Source organism: Podarcis vaucheri (genome assembly GCF_965113315.1).
Source record: "Podarcis vaucheri genome assembly, chromosome: 16".
Taxonomy (NCBI): Eukaryota; Metazoa; Chordata; class Lepidosauria; order Squamata; family Lacertidae; genus Podarcis; species Podarcis vaucheri.
Window position 1 is genome coordinate 21,472,322 of NC_138754.1, and position 27,506 is coordinate 21,499,827.

The window sequence follows — 27,506 nt, forward strand, 5'->3', positions numbered from 1 at the left end:
AATCCAAATTTTTAAGGCAGATTTTTTTCTGTATCACTCTGTATCTCAAATGCAGCATTATGACTGGAGGCAAGTCTTCCCTCTGTAGAAGCTCGGTCCTTGTGTGATGTTGCCACACGCACACCCAGTGCATAGCTAGACGAGGGAATCTGCTCCCACCAAGAGTTAGTGGTGGCCACCAACCTGGATGACATGGAATTAGACAAATTCATGGAGATAAGGACTGTTGTTGTCTACCAGCCACAATGGTTGTGTCTACTTCTGGAGACAGTATGCCTCTGAATACCTGTGAATCACAAATGAGAAGAGAGTGCTCTTGTGTTCAGATTCTAGTTGTGGGCTTCCCGTGGGTATCTGCTTCACCACTGTGAGAACAGGAGGCTGGACTAGATGGGCCTTTGAGCTGATCCAGCAGGGCTGGTCTTATGCGCTGAGGTTAACAAGCATGTTTCTGTTTCAGTTGAAATAAGTGAAAGATTCTCTCATCCCCTCTGACATTGACACTAACCAACATAGATGTAATTCTTAAAGAAATCAGATGTGGGAAGGCTTCAAAGGTCAAAGGGGAGGCAGGGTCATTCCCCTCCTGGAAACACAGTCAAACAGCTATCCACCACCTAGTGTTTGATAGGGCACCCAATTCTGCATCACGGTTCTCTAGCAATCTGGAGTCTCCTGCTTCCTCTCCCAGGCAGATGATGCTAATGTTTGAATCTAAAGACCAGCAGTTCCTGCTTTCTGCAACAACTCCATTCCTCTCCACAATCCCTTAATGTGTGTTCTTAGTGTTACAGGTAGTGGTGGCATCCAGGTAGACTTTGGAGTGGCCCTTATCTGGAAACCAAGCCTTATGAGGAACGGTTGAGGGAGTTGGGTATGTTTAGCCTGGCTAGGAGGAGAATGAGAGGAGACACAACAGCCATCTCCAAATATCTAAAGGGCTGTCGCAGGGGAAATGGAGAAGACTTGTTTTCTCCTGCTCTAGAGGAGCAAGCTTACAAGAAAGATTTCAACTAAACATCAGGAAGAACCTTCTGGCAAGAAGAGCTGTTTCACAGTGGAATGGATTCCCTCCGGAGGTTGTGAATTTTCATTCATTGGAAGTTTTAAAGCAGAGGTTGGATGGCCATCTGTCATGGATGCTTTAGTTGAAATTCCTGCATTTGCAGGAGATTGAATTAGATGAGCCTCACGGTCCATTCCAACCCTGCAGTTCTATTATTCTATGTAGCAGGGTTGGCTTGTCGCATAGTTTTTGCTTGGGAACTATTTTCTTTGCCTGTTGATTAATTGATTAGTAAGGTAAAGGTAAAGGACCCCAGACAGTTAAGTCCAGTTGTAAATGACTCTGGGGTTGTAGCGCTCATCTCGTTTTACAGGCCAAGGGAGCCGACATTTGTCCGCAGACAGTTTTTCCGGGTCATGTGGCCAGTATGACTAGCCGCTTCTGGTGCAACAGAACACCGAAAACAGAGCAGTCCATGGAAATGGCGTTTACCTTCCTGCTGGAGCAGTACCTATTTATCCACTTGCACTTTGGGGCGTGCTTTCAAACTGCTAGTTTGACAGGAGCTGGGACAGGGCAACAGGAGCTCACCCCGTCGAAGGGATTCGAACCGCCGACCTTCTGATCGGCAAGCCCAAGAGGCTCAGTGGTTTAGACCACAGCACCACCTGCATCCCTAATTGACTAGTAAAGGTAAAGGGACCCCTGACTTGCACTTTGGTGTGCTTTTGAACTGCTAGGTTGGCAGGAGCAGGGACTGAGCAACAGGAGCTCATCCCGCCGCGGGGATTCAAACCGCCAACCTTCTGATCGACAAGCCCTAGGCTCTGTGGTTTAGACCACAACGTCACCCGCGTCCCAGGTAGAACAACCCAAAACCCCTTTGTGCAGGGCTGGGAGGGCCTTATACCAGCTGCTATCTGTGGAATGATGCCAGCATGCAAGACGTCATGCTCGTGAGGAATGGCCAACAGTAGCCTTCAGTCTCTGGAGCAGTGTCCCATTTGCGCTAATGGACCAGCCTCAGCTGCTCACCTCTTGAATGGGAATGAAACTACTCCAGCCCTGAAACCACTGTAGTTATTTTCTATCCCATTAGCTCCAACATTTCTTTTTAAAAAGGAACCAGTGAGGAATGAGGGTGAAGGTAAAAGGTTGCCATACAACTTTCTTCCCATCAGGGTTTTCGAAGGACCCATTCCTCTACCAGAGACCCAGGTATCCATCACAGACACAGGGGAAAACAGGTATTCAGGTACCTTGTACTTCAGAGCACCTGGTATTTATTAGACATAAATTGTCACACAAAAATATGGAAAGATTAGATAGGTAAAGTTTCTTCCCACCCCTTTAGAAACAGACACACAAACGTATTTGTGACCTCAGTCTCCCATGCATGTGGACAGTCATTCATTTTCTTTCCCGTGCATACATATTTATTCCATTTTCATAATTAGGGTCATTTGTAATTTTTTTTAAAGTACAGTTTGGAAAGGAAGAGAGGAAAAGGAATTCAAGCTTGCCAATGAAGTATCAACAAAATAAAATTTAAAAGTTTCTGACCAGCTGTGTGGCTGATTTTATTACCTGTTATGCCTTAAGCAGAATACCTATTTATCAATAAATAGTACTAATAAAATAATTACATCCAAAGAACCCTGCAATTAGATTTTGTTTTACCTACACACAACTGCCCAACCTTTCTCAGCACTTTCTAAACACAGATTTTGTTTAACGTCCCATGTTAACATAAGCAGATATGTCAAAAAAAGGGGGGAAAAGAAAAATTATACAGGAAGACAAATAGAGTGATCATTTTTTACAAATTTGGTTTTTCGGTTGTTACTAAATGCACAGAATTCCCCCCCCCCCACATCAAACTTAGTTTCAGGTATTTTTCTGGGTGGATTCAAAATACTGGATTTCATTAAAATGGTCCTAGGGAGGGCCAACATTACTTTAGAGGGACAACTTTAAAAAAGAAGTTGTAAAAGTCATTAATAGGTTAAAAAAATGGACACGTACAGAAGGAAAGAAACTAAACAGCGCACAACTGTGCATTATGGTTTTCCTCACTGCTGACAAATCCCTCAGTGGCAATGCTTCTTTCTATTGCCCTCACTAGTTTTTACTCTCTGTTGCCCTCATTTGCCCTCAATGACATTCTGAAGTGTCCAGGTCACGTGAATTTACTTATTGGTGTTCAAGAATATAAGATGTGGTATCCAGTACGACTGGATGGGATCAACCTCATTTTTGCCTAATTTAAAAAGGAGGCGAAACCAGGAAGTAGGAGAAATTATGATACTGGACAATTCAAGGGAAAGGCGGGGCAAGACCAGACATGATCTGGTCCAAGAAGTGTATGTGGCAAGATGCTGAGGGACTGTTGAAAATGTCAGGATTAAGTGAATTCCATGCACAGCAAAGGACCCAAGAAAATAATGCTGTGAAGAGTTTTGATGGCAAAAAAAATCAACCCTTACAAATTTGATATAGTCAATGCCCCCCAAATTCAAACTGCCAGATCTTTGACACCATCATTAGTACACACTAATTTATATTGTCCCCCTGAGTAACTGCATCCAAATAAAGCCATATTTAACCTGGAGGGACTTGCTTTGCTGATAAGGCTCCTGTCATTAAACTGCGTGTAATTTTCATTGTATTCAGAGCAAACCCATTGCAGCTAAGGGTCATAACTAACAGGTACATTAATCTCAATGAGTTTTATTTGAGTAGAATTTGGTTGGATACAACCCCATTGTTCCACCATAGACTTACATTTCAGCAGAGCTGGTGACAGAAGGACAACCTCACGTGATGTGTCATTCCAGACAGCGATTTGGTTCCATAGGAAACATTTTTTTAATGGACCTCTACATAACCACTTGCTCATGGGCATTAAGGAAATGGATAAGAAACAGGTGTCATATTTGCACAGCAGCCATGAACTTCTTATACCTCTTCCCAGAATACTTTGGGGGTTGTAGCAGAGGACCAGGATGGACAAGGAGTCAAGGACCCGCCAAGTCCCATCATCCCAAGTTGGAGTCCAAGTCCCATCATCGCTGATCACTTATCATCCTAGTTGGGGCTGATGGACTTGGACTCCAACAACATCTGGGGGATTCCTAACCTGATTGTCATTCGAGAACATGGACCTCAGTTGTGCTAATTCCAAAAATAAAAATAGTTTGAGTTTCTTTCATGGTAAGCTGGTGCCCATAATCTAATGGAGGCTAGAGAACCTACCTGTAACTTCATCAAAACACCTAAAAATTCAATTGATGTGGTGGCCACATTTTTGTTGTTGTCCTGGGACAAAGAAGTGATGCTGACAAAAGTGCACTTGAGCTGGATTTTCTGCTCCGCAGCATCTCAGTCTCAATCTTAATTAAATGATGAGGAACGTGCCACCCTCTGGATGTTGCTGGACTGCAACTGGCAATGCTGGCTGGGCCTGGAGGGATCTGGAGTCTGACAACATCTGGAGGGCCACAGCTTGACTACTTCTGCCCTAAATAGAAGGACCTCTGTCACCAGGGATGAGCAAGCTCAAAGTGCAAAGGCAGTTAGTAAATCTGCTGGGGGAGGTGGAAGATGGAGAGGTCCTTTTTTCAAGACAAGACATAGATTAGAGGCATGAGAACATCATGATTTGCTGGATGATGTGCTTGCTATGCAAAAACACAGCACCATCAATCTCTCCCAATAGTGGCAGGGTTGGGGGACGTGCGGTTGGACTCCAACTCCTATCAGCCTCAGCCACCATGATCAATGAACAGAGGTGACAGAAGCTGGAGTCTAGCAACATCTTGAGGGCCACAGGTTCCCCACCGCGTGCTAGAAAATGGTGTGAGTGCTGATCTTCTTTTGAATTCTACCAAAAAGGGCAGCCAATATACTATTCTTCTCCCTCACTGTATATAAGACCCAGCAGTACTTCCCCATGTCCTGTTTTCATGCTTTCTCTATTCATGACTGCTAATGGTGTGATGTAGAGAAAACATTATTATGTTGAATCATGGATACGTTTTAGCAGACACTGCAGTAGAGATGGGAAAACCTCAGTTGTTGTTAGACTCCATCACCCCCAGCCATCGTGGCCAATGTTTAGGGATGATGAGAGCTGGTCCGGCAACATCTGGAGGGCAATGGCCCACCATTCTTACTTTAGCAGGAGCAGAGCACCAGATGCGTGGCTGCCATTAGCATAACTTCCAATTTGGCTTGAAGAATCTGATGAAGTAGACTGTTTAGTCCAGGGATGGGGAAATGGTGGCTTTCCAGATGTTGTCAGACTGCACCTCCCATCAGCCCCACACAGGATGGCCAATGCTCAGGGATGAGGGAACTATAGTCCAATGACATCAGGAAGGAAACAGGTTTCCTGTCTGTATTACTGCACAAAATCTTATGCTACAACAAACCTGTTTGTGATTTAAAACAGAATATCTGTGCCATACAAAATCAACTCTCTTATAACTAGGGGTGGGTGAACCTGTCAATATTGGTTTCTCTGCATTTCTCAGTTTTCTAACTTTAAGTTCAGTTCTCCACATTTCCAGATCTGTTTAGTGCGATTTTCTAATATACACATTTTTGTATGTGATTTTGTCTAATATACTCTTCTTCCTCTTTGCAAAACTGTTTTCTGTAATGCCATGCATTGTTGTGCAATGTTTTCCTTAATATGTGCATTTTTATGCACACATGACCCTACCATATGCATTTCTGTGCGCATGAATTGGCTGGAGAACTGCACTGCAAAATTAGTAAACATGAAGATTTTGAAGGATGGGGGCATTTCACTTCATATGCTATTTTCAAAAGTGTGAATGGAATGGAATTTCTCCCCCATCCCTAGTTATAACACAGGTAGACAAAGAGAAGGCAAAACGATCAAGTTGAGTGCGGGTGCTCATTTGCTGTGAGCTATCTTGGTCCATTTTTAGACGGCGGCACATTACAAAATGGACCAAGCATGAAAATGGAGCGAAATCAGGCCAGAAACTTTTCAAAGTTGAAGTGCCTGTCAGAGGTAGGTACCAAAGTGTTTTACCTGTGAATTACTTCCACCCCTTTAAAAAGAAACCTTCAACCTCGAATCCCCTCCCCACCCTTTTTAAGTCTCTGTGAAAAGGGACAGGTTCTTTTCATGAGACTCCAAGGAATATATAGATAGATGTAGATAGATAGATATATATTATCATTTATTATATAACAATGTCAATATCAACACCAAAAAAAAGAAAGAGAGAAAGAGAGAGAGAGAGAGAGAGAGAGAGAGAGAGAGAGGAGAAAAAGAAAACACGACATATTCTGATCATCTTGTATGAGCACTCTCCGCGTGTCAAGAAAGGTAGCAAAACTCCCGTGTTTCACCTGAAAACAAAACCAAACTATAATGTTGTGCAAGGGCACAAGTTGGTGTGGAAGCAGTTGCAAACTCAGTGTGGCTATGTCTGGGCATGGGGGGGGGCTGTATGGTATGGTGTGGGGCAGGGCGGAACAGCATGGATCAGTTTGTCATTGGTCGCAAGAAAGGAAAGCCAGGAGATACAATACCATGGTCTGCCAGAGGATAGGACGCTGTCCATCTCTCGAGTGCTTAGATATTAACATTCAGTTAAAACGAGTCTTGAAAACAAACAAACAAACACCACTCTTAGTTTGCAGTGAAATCTCTCCAGCAATCCTCTCCCTTGATTGCCTTGTTAGCTGTTCTCGCTCCATTCTGGCACCATGCCCACCCCATGCACGGAATGGTACTGGTGGGGGGAGAGGGTTCGGGGTACCCCATGAGAATAAAGGAACTCTGCTGGCTGTAGGCTGCTGGGAGGCGACTGTATGCTTGTCTGAGGTCCACATTGCCGGACAATTGGCTGGTGAGGGACGGAGGTCTGGTGCTGGAACATGGCATGCGTCTCCCCGATCTGCGATGAGGTATGGTTGGCGACTGTGGCAAGCCGGGGCATGAGGGGGCCAGAAGTGAAATGGGCAGAGAAGTGCTGGTAAGGCAGCCTGTCCATAGGCTGCATGGCAGTCACTGTGCAGCTGCTGTAGGACGGCACAGCAGACCACGTGTTGCAGCTGATGTCTTCTAGGCTGGGCACCGGTTCCGTAGGGGGCGCAGAGCTGGCATACATGCAGGCTTGGCGCTGAGCAGACTCAGTCCTGTATGCACTGGTATTGAGTCCCTGCTGCTGGGAGTAGGTGGAGCGATAGAAAGGGTCTTCTTCTGGAGGAGACGTCTCCATGTAGGGCTTTTTGTAAGGATGTTCTGTGGTGGAACATTCTTCATCTGATGAAGAGACACACACAAAAATACACAATGAATGAGGAACACGGTGAGACATCTATGATGTCCTGCTGGATCAGACCAAAGGCCCATATCAGGAACTGAATCTATGCTGGATCCTTATCTCTTCCCCACCCCGACCAATGTTCAAAAATAACCAGGCACCAGTTGCATTTTGCACCTGGCTTTCGGCCACTTGCAACCAAGTGAAGATACCTGGGCATCAGGTATCTCAACCATCTGAAGGCGCATGCCTGGGCATCATTGGATCAGGGCTGTTTTCACACACTAATACCCCACCCTGTAGAATTCCATCAGTTCTATTTTTTCTGCACAATCGAAATGAATTTCTGGAAGCAAAATGCTTTTTCTGTGGAACCTGAGCAGAAGCAGTCACCATTTAGAAAAAAGAGGTTGGAATAGGCTATTAAGTATGTGGACTGTCCCTGGGTCAAGTGACTTTTCTTCTTTAAGTTCTGAAAATTCTTAACCTAGCTCAAGGTTGTCATCTGAACTAGCCAGATGTTTAAATGAGAATCAAACACAATCAGTCCATCCTTTGGAAAATAAGGCTTCAGAGCTGTTTTGACCCCAAAATGGCAACTAGATATTCCGTTTGGGCGACTGTAACCTTGATTTTAGGAGCCATTTGGTCCTGTATACCTGAAGGAGCGTCTCCACCCCCGTCGTTTAGCCCGGACACTGAGATCCAGCTCCAAGGGCCTTCTGGCGGTTCCCTCATTGCAAGAAGTGAGGTTACAGGGAACCTGACAGAGGGCTTTCTCGGTAGTGGCGCCCACCCTATGGAACACCCTCCCATCAGATTTCAAGGAAATAAACAACTATTTGACTTTTAGAAGACATCTGAAGGCAGCCCTGTTAAGGGAAGTTTTTAATATTTAATTCTGTATTGTTTTTAACACTCGATTGGGAACCGCCCAGAGTGGCTGGGGAAACTCAGCCAGATGGGCAGGGTATAAATAATAAATTTATTATTATTATTATTATTATTATTATTATTATTATTATTATCATCATCATCATCATCATCATCATCATCATCATCATCATCATTATCATATATATGAGTTTCTAACACTGCCCCCAACATACACACAGGCCAAGTTGGCAGGTGGGTGGAGCCACCCACCTGTCAGTCACCTGATCTCACAATGACAAGTGCAGAAATCCCTGCAGTTATACTCAAGTCCTGCTTCTGGACTTTCCATTTTGGTGTCTGGTTAGCCAATCTAAGAGCATGATGTTGGGCTTTGTGGTCCTTTACCCATATCCAGCAGCCAAGCTCTTCTTACATTCAGTGATAGGGAATTGAGGATGATCAAGCAATTCTTTCAGTCCCTATTTTGTAGGGAATGAAGCCAGAGCTGCACCTTCTGGTGGGGTGGGGGAGATGGCTGCCCACATGGGGGACACACATGGAAACTGCTCATGAAGGAGAAACAACCAGCACCACACAGGATTGAAATCCTTCTGCTTACCAGCTGGGAATCACAAATGAGAAGAGCACTGCTGTTGTGCTCAGATTCTCCTTTCTGCCTACCCGTCGGGAGGTCTGCTTGCCCACTCTGAGAACAGCATGCTGGGCTATATGGGACCCCTTTGGCCTGATCCTGCAAAACGCCTCTTAGATGCAGAAGATGTGAGCTGAGCAGAAATGTAAATGCTCCGCAGGAATAGCAACATATTGTCTGACGCACGGTATGTGTGTGAGAGAGTGTACGATCCAGTTTTTTAATGCCCTCCATTAAATTGCACCCCTGCTGAGACCTCGACGCAAAATAAGTGTCTGACTGCTGGAAGGGGCAGTGGAAACAACAGCAGCAAGATTAGAGAGAGGAGCGTATCTCCTTTCACCCAGCTCTTTGGATGGAAGTCAGGCAGGCTCCCGCATCGGAGACGCCCCAGTCTAGCTTGCGGTCTATAATGGTGATGATAATAGATGCTGTCATAATACACAAATAACAACACAGTATAGGGCAGGCATTGTCTGCAGAGCAAAAGGGAAGCCTGTGAAGGAACTGTGTGCATGTGGGAGGGGATGCACATTGGGAACTGTGCAGAACAGACAAAGGAGAAGAAGGAACTGGAGGAGGAGGATGGATTTCTCTTTTGGTGGGCAAGAGGATAAAGCTGTAGCTCAGCAGCAGAGAATCTGCTTTGCACGCGGAAGGTCCCCAGCACCTGCAGGTTCAAGCCTGAAGAGCTGCTGCCAGTCAGTGCAGATAATACTGAGCTCAATGGACCGAAGGGTTTAACTCAGTATAAGGCAGCATCCCATGTTAATATATAACATAAGACAAGCCTCTTGGAACAGGCCAATGGCACATCTATTCCAGCATCCTGTCCTCAACAGTGACCAACCAGATACCTCAATGGGAAGCCTGCAAGCTGGACCTGAGCCCTCTCCCCTCCTGTTGTTACCAGCAACTGGTATCCAGAAACAGGACTGCGTCAGAGAGTGAAGTCAGAGCACAGCTATCATGGCTAGTTGCTCTCAAAAGCCATCCACTATGGTGGCTATCAGGGATGCGGGTGGCACTGTGGGTTAAACCACAGAGCCTAGGGCTTGCCGATCAGAAGGTCAGTGGTTCGAATCCCCGCGACAGGGTGAGCTCCCATTGCTCAGTCCCAGCTCCTGCCAACCAAGCAGTTTGAAAGCACGTCAAAGTGCAAGTAGATAAATAGGTTCCACTCCGGCGGGAAGGTAAATGGCATTTCTGTGCGCTGCTCTGGTTTGCCAGAAGCGATTTAGTCATGCTGGCCACATGACCCAGAAGCTGTTTGCCGGCTCCCTCGGCCAATAAAGTGAGATGAGCACCGCAACCCCAGAGTCGGCCACGACTGGACCTAATGGTCAGGGGTCCCTTTACCTTTACCTTTATGGTGGCTATCACTGCTTCCTTTGGCAGTGAGTTCCATAGTTTAACTATTCACTCCATGGAAACCATGTTACGGTCACAAGATGGCACTAACTGGATCCATGTTGAATTGGGGCTACCTTGCTGCAGATTTTTTTTTTTTTCTGGATACTGGCTACAGTGGTACCTCGGGTTACAGATGCTTCAGGTTACAGACTCCACTAACCCAGAAATAGTACCTCGGGTTATGAATTTTGCTTCAGGATGAGAACAGAAATCATGCGGTGGTGGTGTGGCAGCAGCGGGCCATTAGCTAAAGTGATACCTCGGGTTAAGAACAGTTTCAGGTTAAGAATGGACCTCCAGAACAAATTAAGTTCTTAACCCGAGGTACCACTGTACATACATCCCTGTGTGAACATATATGATCATAGCTGATCCCTCTCATTACAGTGGTACCTTGGTTTACAACCATAATCTGTTCCAGTTGTAAACCAAAACAGGTTGTAACCCAAGGCATGCTTTCGCCAATGGAGCCCCCCCCCAATTGGTTGTAATAATAAAAAATGGGTTGTGATCCCAAAAAAAGGGACACACACTTCCAGGTTTGACGTGGTTGTAATCCAAAATGGTTGTAATCCAAAGCAGTTCCAAACCAAGGTACCACTATACAGTGGTACCTTGGGTTACATAAGCTTCAGGTTACATACACTTCAGGTTACACACTCCACTAAGCCAGAAATAGTGCTTCAGGTTAAGAACTTTGCTTCAGGGTAAGAACAGAAATCGGGCTCTGGCGGCGCAGCGGCAGCAGGAGGCCCCATTAGCTAAAGTGGTGCTTCAGGTTAAGAACAGTTTCAGGTTAAGAACGGACCTCTGGAACAAATTAAGTACTTAACCCGAGGTACCACTGTACTGCTTTCTTTGACTTATAGCACGCCTTTCCCAATGTGGCTACCTGAGATCCTTTAACTTTTAAAAAAAGGAACTGAGCCTCCAGACCTTGCTATGCAAAGGCGCAAGCCCTTTTTACATAGGGATGGTTATGATATGCTGCAGTGTTGTTCAGTGGTTAGGGCAACTGCTCTGTACACATAAGGTCTTCCAGATTCAATCTCCAGGTAGGGATGGGAGAGACCCCTGCTTAAAATCCTGGAGGGCTGCTGCTAGTCTGTGTAGAACCTCAGTGGCAGAGCAAGCTGATCAGGCGCCTGGGGCAGCATGCGTGCCCTGCGCCCGGCGGCAGGGCCAGCCACCCAAGGGGTCACTGAGGGGCCTCTGAGGAGTCTGCCTGCTTCCTCCCACTCAGCCGCCCTACAGCTGAGGGGGAGGCAACAGGCAGACTGTTTGGGGCAGCACGGAGCCTCTGGGTGCTCAAGCCACTGCGTCACTCCTAGGAGAGACGCGTGGCTTGGGCATGCTGCAGACCCTGCGGTGAGTGCAGCCCACCATTTTGTCACCCACCTCAGTGGGGACACCTGGGTCAGGCCGCACCTATTGCACCTCTCTTGCTATGCTCCTGAATGTAGCCCCTCCAGGTCTTTGCCTGGCCCTTGGGGGGGTCTCCACAGGCCACACAACCCTCACCCCCTTTCCTTCATACACTCCCTGAGCGCTTTCCCCCTGGCTGGAAAACATCCTTGAACTCTGATAATGCATCTTCCTTCCCTAGATAGAGTGTTTATCCCAGACTGGCCAAAGGTAAATTTGGCCTGCATTGCTCCACTTACTTTTGCCTCTGGCCCCACCCACCCTGCACATGTGGCCCCCAGAAGTTTGCCCAGAAGGGGATGCGGCCCTTGGGCCAAAAAAGGTTCCCTGCCCTTCATACAGACAATACCGAGCTGCACAGACCAGTGGCCTGATTCGGTAAAATTTCCTTGGTGTGGGTATGAAAGAACATGTTCTATTTCAAGCAATGTATTTTGCACCCTGTATTTAATTTTTGTGATTGTAAGTTTAAATTGTTTCCAGCGTTGGGTTTTAAATGTGGCAACTCACCCTGGGGCTTTACAGTGGAGGGCAGGTAGTAAACAGCAGCAACAACAACAACATAAGAATAATAAATAAATATAAATATCATCATCAGCTTCCTATGTTCCTATGTACTTTTTGCTAGTTCCATAAATCCTGCCTTTTCCTCCCACTGCCACCCACTTGCCAATGTAGTGGATTGCTTTTGATCTAGCAAAGCCAAAAATTTCAGCCAGGAGAAGCCAGCTCACACCCTGGAGATGCCCCATCCCGATTTACAGACTGTGCTGGAAGGTCTCTTGTCAGCGATCAAAGCATGTGGCAGCTTTGATAAATGAGCCCTCCTCTGCCCATCAAGCTTGAGCTATTGGGGAGATAGGAAGGAGACAAGGCTCTCCCCTGCACGCACACACCCCTCCCTTGGTCATCTCACTGAGCTGGGCATGCTGAAAGAGGCTTGGGGGGGGCAGGGAGAGAGAACACCATGGGAGAGATAGTCCTCCTGCCTGTGACAATATGAGGAAATTAGATAAAGCGGGAGAGGGGAGAGGAAGGGAGCCACCAAGAGCCACCCACTCAGTGGGAATCCCAACCCTGGAAGGAAAACTTTGTTGATTCTTTATCACGCTGCCATGTTGGGAGACAGATGATGGATTGCCTCCCTGTGACCAGGGCCGTAATCAGAGTTTGGGCCATCCTCTTTGCTGTTACGGCTCGGTTTGGGATGCTTTTGGGGGGAAGGGCAGCAGACAGTGGATAAGGCAGGGTTGCGTTGCATATCTATATGGAGACCGTCAAGTGGGACCGTTTCAGTGGAATAGGTTTGCCACAGCATGATATTCTGTAGACGATGGCTGGGTGGGTGCACGCACCACACAGTTAAAGCACATGGCTTCTCCCCAGGAAACCCGGGACTGTAGTTTGTTGAGGGAGCACAATTCAAAGTCCTAAACGGCCTCGGCCCTGTATAGTTGAAGGAGTGTTTCCACCCCATCATTCAGTCCAGACACCGAGATTCAGCTCAGAGGGCTTTCTGGCATGGGAAGCGAAGTTACAGGGAACCAGACAGAGGGCCTTCTTGGTAGTGACACCCGCCCTGTGGAACGCCCTCCCGTCAGATGTCAAGGAGATGAGTAACTATATAACCTTTAGAAGATATCTGAAAGCAGCCCTGTATAGGGAAGCTTTTTAATGTGTAATGCTGAATGTTTTTATATATGTTAGAAGCTGCCCAGAGTGGCTGGGGCAACACAGTCACATGGGCAGGGTAATAATAATAATAATAATAATAATAATATGTAGTTCAGGAAAGAGCCAGCTACAGTTCTTTGGGAGAAGTCACAACCATTACAGAGATAGCGTGTATGCAGGCCCATGCTTCTTGGGTGTGGAGCACTCAATGAAAGCGCAGGCCTCAACTGCCCCAAACTGTCCTTTGCCAACCTGCCACCCTCCATTTGTTTCTGACTCCAATGTCCATCTGTCCCAGCACCCCATTCATACTCATAAGAACATGAGAAGAGCCTCCTGGATCAGCCCAATGGCCCATCTCGCCCAGCATTCAATTCTCACAGTGGACAACCAGATGTCTGTGGGATGCCTGCAAGCAGAATCTGAATTCACCCCCCCTCCCTGCATGGTTTCCAGAAACTGGTATTCAGAAGCATCCTGTGGAAGCAAAGCAGAGTCATCATGCCTTGGAGCCATGGATAGCCTTCTCATGGAACTGCCTTCCCCAGGAGGCAGCAATGGCTGCCAACTTGGATGCCTTGAAAAGAGGATTGAACAAATTCATGGAAGATATAAATTGCTGGTAGCCATGATGGCTCTGCTCTGCCTTCACAGTTGGAGGCAGCAATGCTTCTGAATGCCCGTTGCTGGAAACCACAGGGGGAATGCTCTTGTGCTTAGGTCCTGCTTGTGGGTCTCCTATAGTCATCTGGTTGTCTATAGGAAGCTGGACTGGATGGGCCATTGGCAGTGGCGTAGCGTGGGTTGTCAGCACCCGGGGCAAGGCAAGTAATTTGTGCCCCCTAACCCATGGATTTGCGATCTCTAACCCTAACCCCCAGATGTTGCGCCCGGTGCGGCCGGCCCCCCCTGCACCCCCCACGCTACGCCACTGGCCATTGGCCTGATCCAGCAGGGTCTTCTTCTGTTCTTATGCTGTTGCTGCAAAATTTGTGGGTTTTCGAAAACAGCAATTGACATTAGGCAGGTGCCCTCACTGTTTCAGATGCCTGCTGAAAACCGTTTTTTATTTCAGCAAGCCTACCCAGACTTGCCATCAATATTGTCATTTTAAAAGGTCCACTGATTTAAATCCTGTTTTTTCATGATAATTATTTTATGCCAATTTTCTTTTGAATAGCGATGTGGATTTCAGCTGTGTTTAATTACTGTGTACAATGCTTAGAAAGTTATTTGGTCAACTAACGTATAAATCTATTTTAAAATACAAATGTATAAAAAGAAACAGTTAAATTGAATATATGCTTATGTTGTAATTGTACCTATATTATCTGCTCAGAAGGAGGTCTAGATCTATTCCTAGCTTATTAAGGGTGTATGGGATTGCTGGAGCTTTGTTTCTTTGAACTGATTGTCTGTAACACTGGATATCAATGTTTTTATTATTTTAATAATAATAAATCTACTTCATAAAAAAAAACGAATACTGGGAACTTTCAAGTTGTTAAAGAAAATAAATGAATGGCCCAATGTCAAAACATTGCTCTCGAATCCCATGTGAGCTAGTGGTCAAAAGAGCCTGTGTAGTCTCTTGAAATAGCAGTAAATTTCACCCCTCGGAATAACCTTGCATCAGCTATTTAAGCGTTTGTATTAATCCCGAATCCTTTTCAGAGGCCTCCTGGCCTGATAAGCTATCTTTATCCCAGGCACCAGCTATCTCCCTGGATGTGGATTCAGCTTCTATAGAACTATGCGGCCATCTCTCTGGGTTTCATCTATGCTGCTCTTCAATAATGCAGACTGAAATTGCCGGAATAGCGGCCAATGGGAAAAGCAGCCCAAGAAATGGAAAGAGTGGGGGAGAAGGGGAAAGTGGAGGCCAGTAGCTCCACGGTTAAGCGTCTGCTTGCAGGCAGAAGGTCCTGGGTCCAGTCTCCGACATCACCAGATAGGGTGGGGAGAGGCTCCCTTGACTGAAACTCTGCAGAGCCGCTGCCAGTCAGTGTCAACCGCACTGAGCTAGATGGACCAGTGGTCTAACTCAGGCAGCTTCCTATGCTTATCTGGTTGGATGAATTACTGGCGTTCTGCATTTCCCCACAACTGGGTCATGGCTGTTGCTTCTTGGTAGACCATGCTAAATGGACTCAGTAATAAGGCAGCTTCCTATGGAGATGGACTAAAGTTCAAATTGGAGAAATGAAGCACTGGTTGGCGGGAGGATGAGGGGAGTCGGAATGATGTCTTGTTTCTGTTGCAAATACATGTATACTAGTGCATGCTACAGAGGGCAGGGGATGCGGGAGGCAGTCATCACTGTGAATGGACTAGCCTGTCCATTCTGATTTCTTTCCATTTCTCTTTTTCCCCAGTCTGAAATTATGTTTACCACATTTCTGCACCCGTGTTTTTTTAAGGTCTCACAATAATCCACCAGCATTTCAGAGTGCATCTCCTAATACACCTTTTTGTACACAATTTGCCTACCCATCAGAAGGGTAGGTTTTTGTATGCAAAGGAACTTCCAAAGAACTGTATGCAACTGCGTGGAATTTCAGAATGACATGCAATGGGAAATTTTGGGATGGTTCGGAATTGTATGGAGTTTGGGAATTGTATGGAATTTTGTATGCAATTATTGTTTTGCTATGCAATCGGCCTGCAATTTTCCCTAACGAAAACATTTTGACAAGCGAGATAGCCTCTAACAAAATGCATTTTTGTACATTATCTTCCCTGATACGTGTGCACTTGTACGCACACTTTTCCCTAAAACACACATTTTTTGCACACAATACAGTGGTACCTCGGTTTACGAACTTAACCTGTTGTGGAAGTCCATTCTTAAACCAAAACTGTTCTTAAACCGAGGCACGCTTTCCCTAATGAGGCCTCCTGCCGCCGGTGCCCTTCCACCATTCGGCTTCCGTTCTTAGACCAAGGTAAAGTTCACAAACCAGGACACTACTTCCGGTTTTGCAGAGTTCGTAAACCAAATCGTTCTTAAAGAGGACTGTTCTTAAACTGAGGTACCACTGCTTGGGAAATGGCACTGCAAAATTCAGAGAAGTGTGAATTTTCAGTTTGCATACTGTTCCAAGAAGCACGAATTAGATAGGTTCACTTCAAAGGACAAACCAAACCAAATTTCTCCTCCTGTTTTTAGCCATCATGAGCCATCACTGTAGTCATTAAACAGGGAGAAGAGATCCGTAACATGGAGTCAAGAAATAAATAAATGCCAAGGACTCTCTGCCATCCAAAGAAGGAGGGATCTACCCATTTCAGTCTTTATTGGTTTCTCATTTTTTCCCTAATATTGGATTTTCTCTACATTCCTGCATTAATTTGCAACTTGTTTACTATATTTAAGAAATCCTCATGGGAATTCGCCCTTTTAGTGAGAAGTTCTCCTAATAAACACATTTTTGTGTTTTTCTCTGTTTTTCTTCACGCTGGTTTTGATGTCGGTATGTTGCATATTTCTTGTTGTGAGTCACTTTGAATTACTTTTGTAAAAAAAAAAAAGAGCTACTAATAAGATTAACAAATAATAAAATAATACAGTAGATAATTTAATTTTGGCATGCATCTTTGAGTAACGTACACGTTTTCGCAAGCAGTTTCCCCTAATGTAATACCTTTTTGTATGTTATTTTCCGTAAAATATCCCTTGTTTTGAGTACTTTCCCCTAACCCATGCATCTTTGTGAACCCTGTTTGCTTGGGTAATCTGTGTCGCAAAATTCAGAGAAGTACGGCTCTGAAAGGGCAACTGCGATTTGATTCCTGTCTTGTTTGGGGGAGTGCCAATTGGATAGATTTGCCTCTAAAGGGAAAGCGAACCTAATTTCTCTTGCTCAAAGGGACTGACCTTTTCTCTTGGTGCAGTGGTAAATCTGGCTGTGGTCCTGCGACACGGGGTACGAGTTGGCAGCTGGTAGCAGGTCCTGCGAAGTGCTGGAAACGCCGTTCTCACACTGGAACTGAGACCCGAGGTTGGAAGAGGCAGGCAGTGCCCGGTTCTCACCGCTGAAAGGGCTGTGGTTGGAAGCCACCTTCTGCCGGACGGTGCTTCTGGGAACCACTGGGTACTCCTTGCTGAAAACACAGGCAATGTTTTCATCAGTTACTTATGCTCTATCTGAACTCAGTATACCCTGCTACTTCTGGATTGGCTTATAGTAAGCTTACAGTGCCGGATTTACGTATAAGCTAAACAAGCTATAGCTTGGGGCCCCACTCTCTTGGGAACCCCCCCAAAAATTAAAGGGAAAACAACTGGATGTACATTTCCAAAATATAAGATAAAAAACAAATGAAATAAAACCTACACACAGCAACAGTGTTTTGTGTTGTGTAGGCTCCTATGATGTAAGTAATGGGCCCCACCTGCTAGCCTGCTCCCTAAAATATCACTGGTTTGCTAATTTCTATATAAAGTGGTACCTTGGTTCTCAAACTTAATCCGTTCCGGAAGTCTGTTCCAAAACCAAAGCCTTCCAAAACCAAGGCGTGCTTTTCCAAAGAAAGTAATACAAAATGGATTCCATAGAAAGTAATGCAAAATCCGTTCCAGACTTTTAAAAACAACCCCTAAAACAGCATTAGGTCCGTAAATTACCATATAGCATATATTCAACACAAAAAAGCAGCGATAATTTGTTGTTGACAAAGGACAGCTGGACATATAAAGGGCCCCATTACCCTCAGTGGCTTAGGGCCTCATCAAACCTAAATCCAGCCCTGTCTGCACTATACCTTTAAAGCACTATGATTCCACTTTAAATGGTCATGGCTTCCTTCAAAGGATCCTGGGAACGATATAGCTTGTTAAGGGTGCTGAGAGTTATCATTTTAATTCATTTATAGATGGCATTTAACTCCAAGTAGATTTGCTAAAATGTATAAGTCTGAATCAGGTAAGTGCTGGAGATGTAATGAGGTTGAGGGTACGTTTTACCATATGTGGTGGACTTGTAAAAGGGTAAAAGAGTATTGGGAAATGATATATAATGAATTGGGGGGGAGAATGTTTAAAAGTACCTTTCCCCAAAAAAAACACAGAGTCTTTTTTGTTGGGGATAATTCAGAGCGAAATTCCCAGGTATCAAAAAAGATTATTTATGTATGCTGCTACTGCGGCCCGTGTCCTGCTAGCCAAAAAATGGAAAATGAGTGAGGTCCCAACCAAAGAAGAATGGCAACATAAATGGATGGAATATACACAGCCTGCAGATTTAACATATAGAATAAGAGAACAAGAAGAACATACGTTTAAAGAAGACTGGAAAATGTTTTACTGAATATATGGGTGAAAATTGTGTTTATTTAAAAACGCTGGTAGCATTACGATAAACTCAACAGTGTAAATAAGTTTTGAAGGATGTAGCAATGGATTACTGAATGGTATAGTTCATTTAAAATATGCAGGGGTGTATGGTATGCAAAATGAACCACCAGAAGAGAAGAAGGGAAGAAGGGAAGTCATTGATTTAAGGTTGTCTAAATGAATATTTTGAAATGTAAATTAGAAAAAAATTAATTAAAATTATATATTTTAAAAAGGGTGCTGAGAGTTATTTGGGGGGTGCCTGTTCCCCTCCCAGAGCTATAATTCCCAGAGCTCCCTGGGAAAAGGGATTGAATATTAAACCACTGTGAACATAATTCAGGAAAAGCCAGGGTTGTTTAAAGTGGCTTGATGCACATTGTGCAAAAGATTCCTTCTAGTCCCTTCCAACTCAATGTTTTTATGATATAGTAGTAGTAGTAGCAGTAGTAGTAGTAGTAGTAGTAGTAATAGTAATACAGTGTTTCAATCAGTAGCAGGCAGCTGCATCTGGAAGCCACCACTGAAATGTCCCACAAACGGCCAGCTCTACCATTAGGTAGTGTGAGGCAACTGCTTCAGGTGGCAGGGGCGGTAGGCGGTGGCCTCTTGGCTGTATCATTCCCTGTGAGGTCAGAGCTATGTGTGCCTGTCCTACAATGCCATCTTCAGATGAGGTGGGGGACACAACCCCATTGTGCATATAGCAACAAGATTCATCTGCCAGTCTGCTCAGGTTCTGTACATGGGATGGTCATGGTGCCATCTTGTCCTTTGCCTCAGGAAGATAAATGGCTTGAGGGGATTGTGGGAAATTGAAATGGTGGTTCCCAACCACTCAGTAGTGCTACTATCCCCAGGCCCACTGCTTACCCTCAGGAAAGCCTGCTAGGGCTCCCCCACATTGGACAGGGGTGCTATATTTGAGTAAGCAGTCCCATATGGACAGTGGGCCTGCCTGCCTGCCAATACTAGGTTCCATCTGAGATCCACGTGGCTCAGTGCATAGTGGCAGGTCTCTTGCCAAGAGGCAGGGAAGGGCTGTGGCTCAGTGGCAGGGCACTTGCTTTGCATGCAGGAGGTCCCAGGTTCAATCCCCAGCATCTCCAGGTACGGTGGGGGGAAATTCCTCACCTGAAACACTGCGTGGCCACTGCCAGTCAGTGTTGGAAGTACTGAACTAAATGGGCTTGAATCTGTGTGAGTTAGCTTCCTAAGTTCCTTTTTCCAATTTTACTTTGGGAATAGCTCCAGCTCAGTGACAGAACATCCACTTTGCATGCAGAAGGTTGAAGCTTCAATCTCCATCAGCTGAAGGCAGGGCTGGGAATGAAACCCTGCCTGAAATCCCAGATAGCTGCTGCCAGTCAGTGTCGAGAATACTGAGCTAAACGTACTAATGGGACTGGGACTGAGTCAGTAATATGCAAGGGTACCATCTAGGGTGGGACCAAGGACCCCCAATTTTTTTCCAGGAGGGGGCAGGGCCCTCAATAATCTGCAGTGATATGTGCACATGTCGCTTGTGCAAGCAGCACGACATGTGTGTGACCCGTTGTACATCGTGTGGTGCCAGCCCCCTCAACTGCTGGGGCAAGAGGGCATGCCTGGTAATACGGCAGCTTTCTGGAAGCAAAGGCCATGCCCCAGTTGTGGGAGAAGCTGCCAGAGTCAGGCCTTCCAGCTCAGGACTGTCGACACTGAATGGCAGCAGCTCTCCAGAGAACGCACATGGTCGTGCCTGGAGATGCTGTGGCATGAACTGGGGACCTGCTGAAGGCAAAGTGGGTGTTCTACTCATTACAGTGGTACCTCGGGTTACAGACGCTTCAGGTTACAGACACTTCAGGTTACAGACTCTGCTGACCCAGAAATAGTACCAAGAACTTTGCTTCAGGATGAGAACAGAAATCGTGTGGTAGCGGAGCAGCAGCAGCGGGAGGCCCCCATTAGCTAAACTGGTACCTCAGGTTAAGAACAGTTTCAGGTTAAGAATGGACCTCCGGAACGAATTAAGTTCTTAACCCAAGGTACCACTGTACACTATCGCCTCCTTCCCCAAAAATGAATGTCAGATTCTAGTACACATTGTTTTGAGTAAAGGACTGAAATAAATAGGCAGCTGCCCTGTGCTGAGTCAGACTATTGACCCATCTAGCTGAGTACTGTCCACACCAGGGTTTCCCAAACTTGGGTCTCCAGCTGTTTTTGGACTGCTGCCCCCATCATCCCTGACCACTGGTCCTGCTAGCTAGTGATGCTGAGAGTTGTAGGAAACCCTGGTCTACAATGACAGGCCGAGGCTTCCCAGAATTTCAGACAGGAAGACTTTCCAAGCCCTACCCGGAAATGCCAAGGATTGAACCTGCAACCTTCCGCATGCAAGGCAAATTCTCTACTGCTGAGCTATGGCCCTTCCCCATGACTGCGCTCAAGGCATATTTAGCAGAATTAGTCGGTGAGGGGAAAGGAGGTTCTCCTCATACGTTTCCCAGCTGTGCTGACAAAGTCCTGAGCATGGCTATCATCTCACAAAAACATCCCTCTCAGAAAAGGGAAATGATCAGGACCTATAAATATATATACAAGGGAAGACAGAGCATTTACGCCGATTAGAAACATGTGCTCTTCTCTGTCTGAGAAAAAGAGGCACAGTCTGAGAGCCAAGACTCCTGGCTGCCTTTGCATGTCGCATCCAGAATCTCATTGTTACATTTATGTCGGCAGCAAGTTGAAGTTGGAGATGACCACCTGTTCATAATTTTTTAAAAAACTGTTCATATTTTAGGAGCCTTATCCATTACATACATACACAGAGAGAGAGAGAAAGAGAAAGAGAGAGAGATTTGTAAAGGCAGAATTGTGTGTCCAATTAAGTCACAATGAATTCTGTCTCCAATTTATGAAGAAAATGAAACTTAGTTGACTATCGAAGGGATATTCTTCCAAATGATCAAGGAGATCTAGTGGCACCCTTTGAAGAAAGGCTACAGCGCTGGGGAGTTTTCCATTTAGAGAGAAGGCAAGAAAGAGGGCGACATGATAGAATTGTATATGGCATGGAGAAAGCATGGAGAAAAGTTTTTTCTCCCTCTCTCATACCATGAGAACACAGACATTCAAATGAAGCTTCATGTTGAAAGATTTGGGAAAGATACAGTGGTACCTCAGCTTACAGACACTTCAGGTTACAGATGCTTCAGGTTACAGACTCTGCTAACCCAGAAATAGTATCTCGGGTTAAGAACTTTGCTTCAGGATGAGAACAGAAATTGTGCTCTGGCAGTACGGCGGCAGCGGGAGGCCCCATTAGCTAAAGTGGTGCTTCAGGTTAAGAACAGTTTCAGGCTAAGAACGGACCTCCAGGACGAATTAAATTCTTATCCCAAGGTACCACTGTACAACAGAGGACTTCTCCATTGCAGTGCATAGTCGAACTATAGAACTCACTGCCACCTTGGATGTCTTTGAAAGAGAAAGAAACAACCTCATGGAAGATCAGGCTGTCAGTGGCTACTGGCTGTGAGAAGAGGACGCTGGATCAGGTAGGCCACTGGCCTGATCCAGCAGGCTCTTTTCAGCAAATGTGTTTGTCTGGCTGGGATGCATCCTTCCACTCCAACAATGCCTCTTGCTTTCCTAGATGCAGGATATAGCATCTGTAGAAGCTAAGGGCTTGTCCAGACTTCCTGTTGTCCCTCTGCTTTCACCCAGTGGAAACAGCTCTTTAGTGGTCAATCAGAACAAAGGGCCACTTGGGTTCGCACCAATTTAGCACTAAAAAGGGGTTTTCCACACCAGTGCTTTCTAGGCATGGGACAAGCGGAAGTGGGGTGGACCCTAACCCAGTGCTTTTTTTCTGGGGGGACACAGCGGTACGCATACCCCTAAACATTTTGTGAATCTAAGTTTGGCCTCATTGAGGGGCAGCATTTCAATATGTGTAGGAAAATGAGAGTACCCTTAAACATTTTTTTTAGAAAAGAAGCACTGCCCTAACCTATTGGCTCCGCCCCTTTTCCCTCTGGCCCAACCCACCACAGACATGTGACCCTCAGAAGCTGGCTCAGGGAGCAATGTGACCTCAGGCTGAAGAGGGTTCCCAGCTCATTATACACTGTGAAAATGTTTACCTTTGCATCCTCGACATTCTATGAAGCTCCATATCATCGCTGCCTCGAAATCCTTTCGCAAAGGGGTTGTTTTCGATCTTGAGCTGGGTGATCTGAAAAGAGAAAGCAGAAAGAGGATAGTCGGGGGTGGGGCTTTCTTCATTCTTGGATTACTGCAATGCGCTGTACGTGGGGCTACCTTTGAAGGTGACCCAGAAACTACAACTAATTCAGAATGCCGCAGCTAGACTAGTGACTGGGAGCGGCCACCAAGACCATATAACACCAGTCCTGAAAGACCTACATTGGCTCCCAGTACATTTCCGAGCACAATTCAAAGTGTTGGTGCTGACCTTTAAAGCCCTAAACGGCCTCGGCCCAGTATACCTGAAGGAGCGTCTCCACCCCCATTGTTCTGCCCAGACACTGAGGTCCAGCGCCGAGGGCCTTCTGGCAGTTCCCTCACTGTGAGAAGCAAAGCTACAGGGAACCAGGCAGAGGGCCTTCTCGGTAGTGGCACCCGCCCTGTGGAATACCCTCTCATCAGATGTCAAAGAGATAAACTACTACCTGAGATTTAGAAAACATCTGAAGGCAGCCCTCTTCAGGGAAGTTTTTAATGTGTGACATTTTAATGTATTTTTAATCTTTGTTGGAAGCCACCCAGAGTGGCTGGGGAGGCCCGGCCAGATGGCGGGGTACAAATAATAAAAAATGATGATGATGACAATCCATCACCTGGGCCAAAGAGATTGTCCTAAAAACAAAAAGGAAGCCTTCTTAAAACAAAAACAACCATGCATTGCAGCATCACATATCGTGAGAATGTGCAATCATGGGCATTTGCTGAAGCTGAATGCTGGAACATTCAAGGCAGAAAAAAATTATGAAGGGCAAGGATACTGATGGCCATGATGGTTATGTTCTGCTCCACAGATGGAAGGAGTAATGCTTCTGAGTAGCAGTTGCTGGAAACCACAGCAAGGAAGCATGCTCTTGGGCTTGGGTCCTGCTTGGGCTTCCCATTGGGGCATCTGGTTGGCCACCATGGGAGGAGGATGCTGTACTCTGGCTCAGCCATGCTCCAATTTCCAAGAAGATATTTCCAAAGGCACCATCATTTACCTTGTGATTCTGGTAGGACGTCACAGCGATAAAGGCCGTCTCTGGAAAGACGTGGGTGCAGAAGGCTGTGTTTTTTGAGCCAAACCCATTGTTCTCATCCGCCTTGACGATATGGAGTCTGGGCTGGTATTTGTGCATGGAGTTGAGGATGATCTAGAAGGGGAGGAGGAGGAGAAGACATTGTAAGAACATAAGAAGAACCTGCTGGGTGAGGCCAATGGCCCATATAGCCCAGCATCCGGTTGCCGTAGAGGCCAACCACATGCCTGTGGGAAACCAGTAAGCAAGATAGCTCAGCTGGTTAGAGAATGGTGCTGATAACGCAAGGGTTGGAGGTTCGATCCCCATACAGGACAGCTGCATATTCCTGCATTGCAGGGGGCTGGACTAGATGAACCTCAGGGTCCCTTCCAACTCTACAATTCTATTATTTCCCCCCTTCCACAGTTTCCAGCAACTGGTATTGTGGAGGCAGAGCATAGCCATGCCTAGTAGTAGTAGTAATAATAATAAATTTTTACTTATACCCCGCCCTTCCCGGTTCAAAAACCGGGCTCAGGGCAGCTAACAACAAATTTAAAACACTTAATTGTAGAAGCAGCATAAAATACAGTATAAAAACATAAATAACAATAAAATTCAAAGTTCAGAAATCAATTTAGGGGAAATCCATCTAATAAGCATTAGATAATCACCAGGGCCAGCTGGCTGAATTAGTAGTCATCAATAGTCTTCTCTTCTGGCATCAAACAGAGCACAACAAATACCCTAATTGGGGATACATTGGGGAATTGGAAATGCAGCAAATTCTGGGGCGGGGGGGGGTTGCAAAACAAGTTACCATGTGAAGAAACTCCATGCAGAAAGCCACCATTAATGGCATTATTTGATAAACCAGGGTTTTCCAAACTGTGGTCCACAGACCACCAGCTATCATTCAGAGGGTCTGCCTGGATTCATAGCAGAAAATGGGAGACAGCATGTCTTCCCAGTTAAAATAATAATCACAGTGGTTTTTAATTGCATTTTGATTGGCTCTTTTCTTTCCTGTATTGTGTTACAGTTGCAGTTCTGTGGGATTCCTAGTGTAGTAAAATCAAAATATAATTTATAAGAAACAACTAAGATGAAATTAAATGCCATACAGCATCTAGTACAATTGCTAGAACAGGCAGAAAAATCATCAAGCAGTCTGCTAAGACCCTAGGAAATCTTCAAGTGGTTTGTGGGGGGCGGTGAGATTTGGGAACCACTGTTATGGTGTTCATGAGTTGCTCTGGGCCATTTGTATGAGTAAAGAAACAAATAAATAATAGTAAATACTTGCCTAAGTAGTAACTAGTTAGCAACTCCCATTGACATCATCAGGCAATGGAGTCTGAAATCACTCCTGTTTACCCAGGATTGTATTCAACTAAGTCCTATTCCGAGTAAATCCATCAAAATTAATGAGCCTAAACCAGTCATGTCCACTAACCTGAATGAGTCTACTCTGAGTAAGATTGGCACGGGGTCACGAAGAGTCGGACACGACTAAACGACTAAACAACAACACCACCTACAGGCATTTACTTTAAGGGGATTCCTAAAGCCTTGCTTTCATTTCTTTCTTGGTACATTGTTGCATCAAAGTGTTTGCTTGTGAATATGTCTGAGTAATACATAAATATATGTCCTAAAGGCTTCTGTTTATCTTTGTCTCCTGGTATGTAACTGGATCAGAATACATGCTTGTGGTTGCTTGTATTATTCTTCTTCTACACTGTGTTGTATTCAGTTTAAGCTCTACTCAGCTGGAGCCACTGGAATTAATAAACCTAAATTAGTCATTCATTCTGTTAATTTCAGAGCAGGACCAACATTAGATATAAGCTATTATTATTATTATTATTATTAAAAATTTGTATTCCACCCTTCATCCTCAGATTTCAGGGTGGTTCACAGCATAAAAATACAAGATAAAAACACAAAACATATAATAAAAACCAAAACAAAAGTATTCTTATTATCATCATTATCATCAGTATTACTATTTCTTGCCTAGGGTCCTAGGGTGGGTTGCAACAATTAAAATGCAGCATTAATATTGAAACACAATATTTAAAAAATCGAAAACAACAACAATTTGCTAAAGGCTTCTGTTTTTATTTATTTCTTCCTAGGTAGTTGTTTTACAATTTTTTGCTTCCGTGTTAAAATAATAGTCACAACAATAACTCTCTCACACACATACAAAACAGAACAGGGGGAAACTGACCAAAGGAGAGCGAAGGCCAGAACGCAGGATGGGCATTTGGCATGGGGTTAACGAATGCGCCAGGGCGCCTGACCCCATCTCTTCCTCCCATCCTTCCCCTCCATCTCCCCATTGTCCTTTGAAAGGAATGCCGAAGGAGGGGGGGTGCCCGTCGGAAGGACCTCCCGAGCGCCTCTCCCCACCCGGCCCCAGCCTTCCAAGCCGACCCAAGTCCCGCAGATCTCCGGCGCTCCCCAAAGCCTAATCTCCAGGGGCGAGGAGGAGGAGACGGGGAGCGTATCGGTCCCGCCCGCCCGTCCCTTCTCCTCCTCCCTCCTGACAATGATTGCCGTCGATTCTGGCGACAGGGAGACGCAGGCTGCCCCGCGGGGCCTGCGCCAGCCAGGGGCCTCGGGACGTCAGGGCTGCTCGCAAAGCCCCTCTCATCCGGGGGGTTTAGCCAAATCGGCTCTGACATCCCGGAGAGCCGCAGACATCAACGGTGAACGATCTAATGGTTTTTAATTTCATTACGGCTCTCCTAATTGAGGGGGCCGCCCGCGCGCCTCCCCGCTTCCCATTGTTGTGGAGCGCGGGCTCCGCTTGGCAGGGAGGGAGACGGTTGGGCCCAGTGGGAAGGGGCGTCCCAGTCGGAGCGCCCATTGCCCTTTGCGCGTCCCCCACCCCAAGCCAGGAGCCTCTCTCTCTTGTGTGTGTGTGTGTGTGTGTGTGTGAGAGAGAGAGAGAGAGAGAGAGCGCAGAGTTGGGAGGGGGAGAAAGACTAATAGATTCGTAGAGTAGGAAGGGACCCTGAGGATCATCTGTTCCAGCCCCCTGCCATGCAGAAATATGCTGCCATCCCGTATGGGGATCGAACCTGCAACCTCGGCGTTATCAGCACCATGCTTTAGCAAGCTGAGCTATCCATGCCCATATAAAATTCTTCAAGCTAGGAGTTGAGGGGAGGAGAGAGAGAAAAATGATCATAGAGTTGGAAGGGACCCTCAGGGGTCATCTAGTCCAACCCCCTGCGATGCAGGAATCATGGCTAATGTGATTCCAGAAAGGGAAACCAAAGATTATCAAAGTCTTCAACCCTGCACGCCTCTTCCTCCGCCAGTGAGTACCAATTTCTTAATCTTTCACCATACATTTGCAGGGTGGTAGCACTCCTGCTGTGACCCGCCTTGAATCAGGCCACAGCCCACCACTTGAAGAGACTGCATGCCAAGGAATTGCTAGACATGTGAGCTATGGCCCTTCTTCAAATATGCTTCACACCCTAGTGAAGATCATATGAAATTGCCTTATACTGAGTCAGACGATTGGTCCATCTAGCTTAGT

At 45.8% G+C, this 27,506-nt stretch overlaps 1 protein-coding gene across 3 annotated transcripts in view; it reads right to left on the reverse strand.

Moving 5' to 3' along the window:
- Window positions 1-2,272: 2,272 nt before the first annotated feature.
- The window catches only part of TBX5 (T-box transcription factor 5), a 98,129-nt gene continuing 72,895 nt past the window's right edge, over window positions 2,273-27,506 (reverse strand). For all 3 annotated transcript variants that reach the window (XM_082202901.1, XM_082202902.1, XM_082202900.1), the window contains exons 6-9: window positions 23,927-24,079; window positions 22,823-22,914; window positions 17,232-17,458; window positions 2,273-7,313 (exon numbers count right to left, since the gene is read on the reverse strand). In XM_082202901.1, the coding sequence (XP_082059027.1) occupies window positions 6,727-7,313; window positions 17,232-17,458; window positions 22,823-22,914; window positions 23,927-24,079 (1,059 nt within the window). In that variant the 3' untranslated portion in view covers window positions 2,273-6,726. The remainder of the gene's footprint in view (window positions 7,314-17,231; window positions 17,459-22,822; window positions 22,915-23,926; window positions 24,080-27,506) is intronic.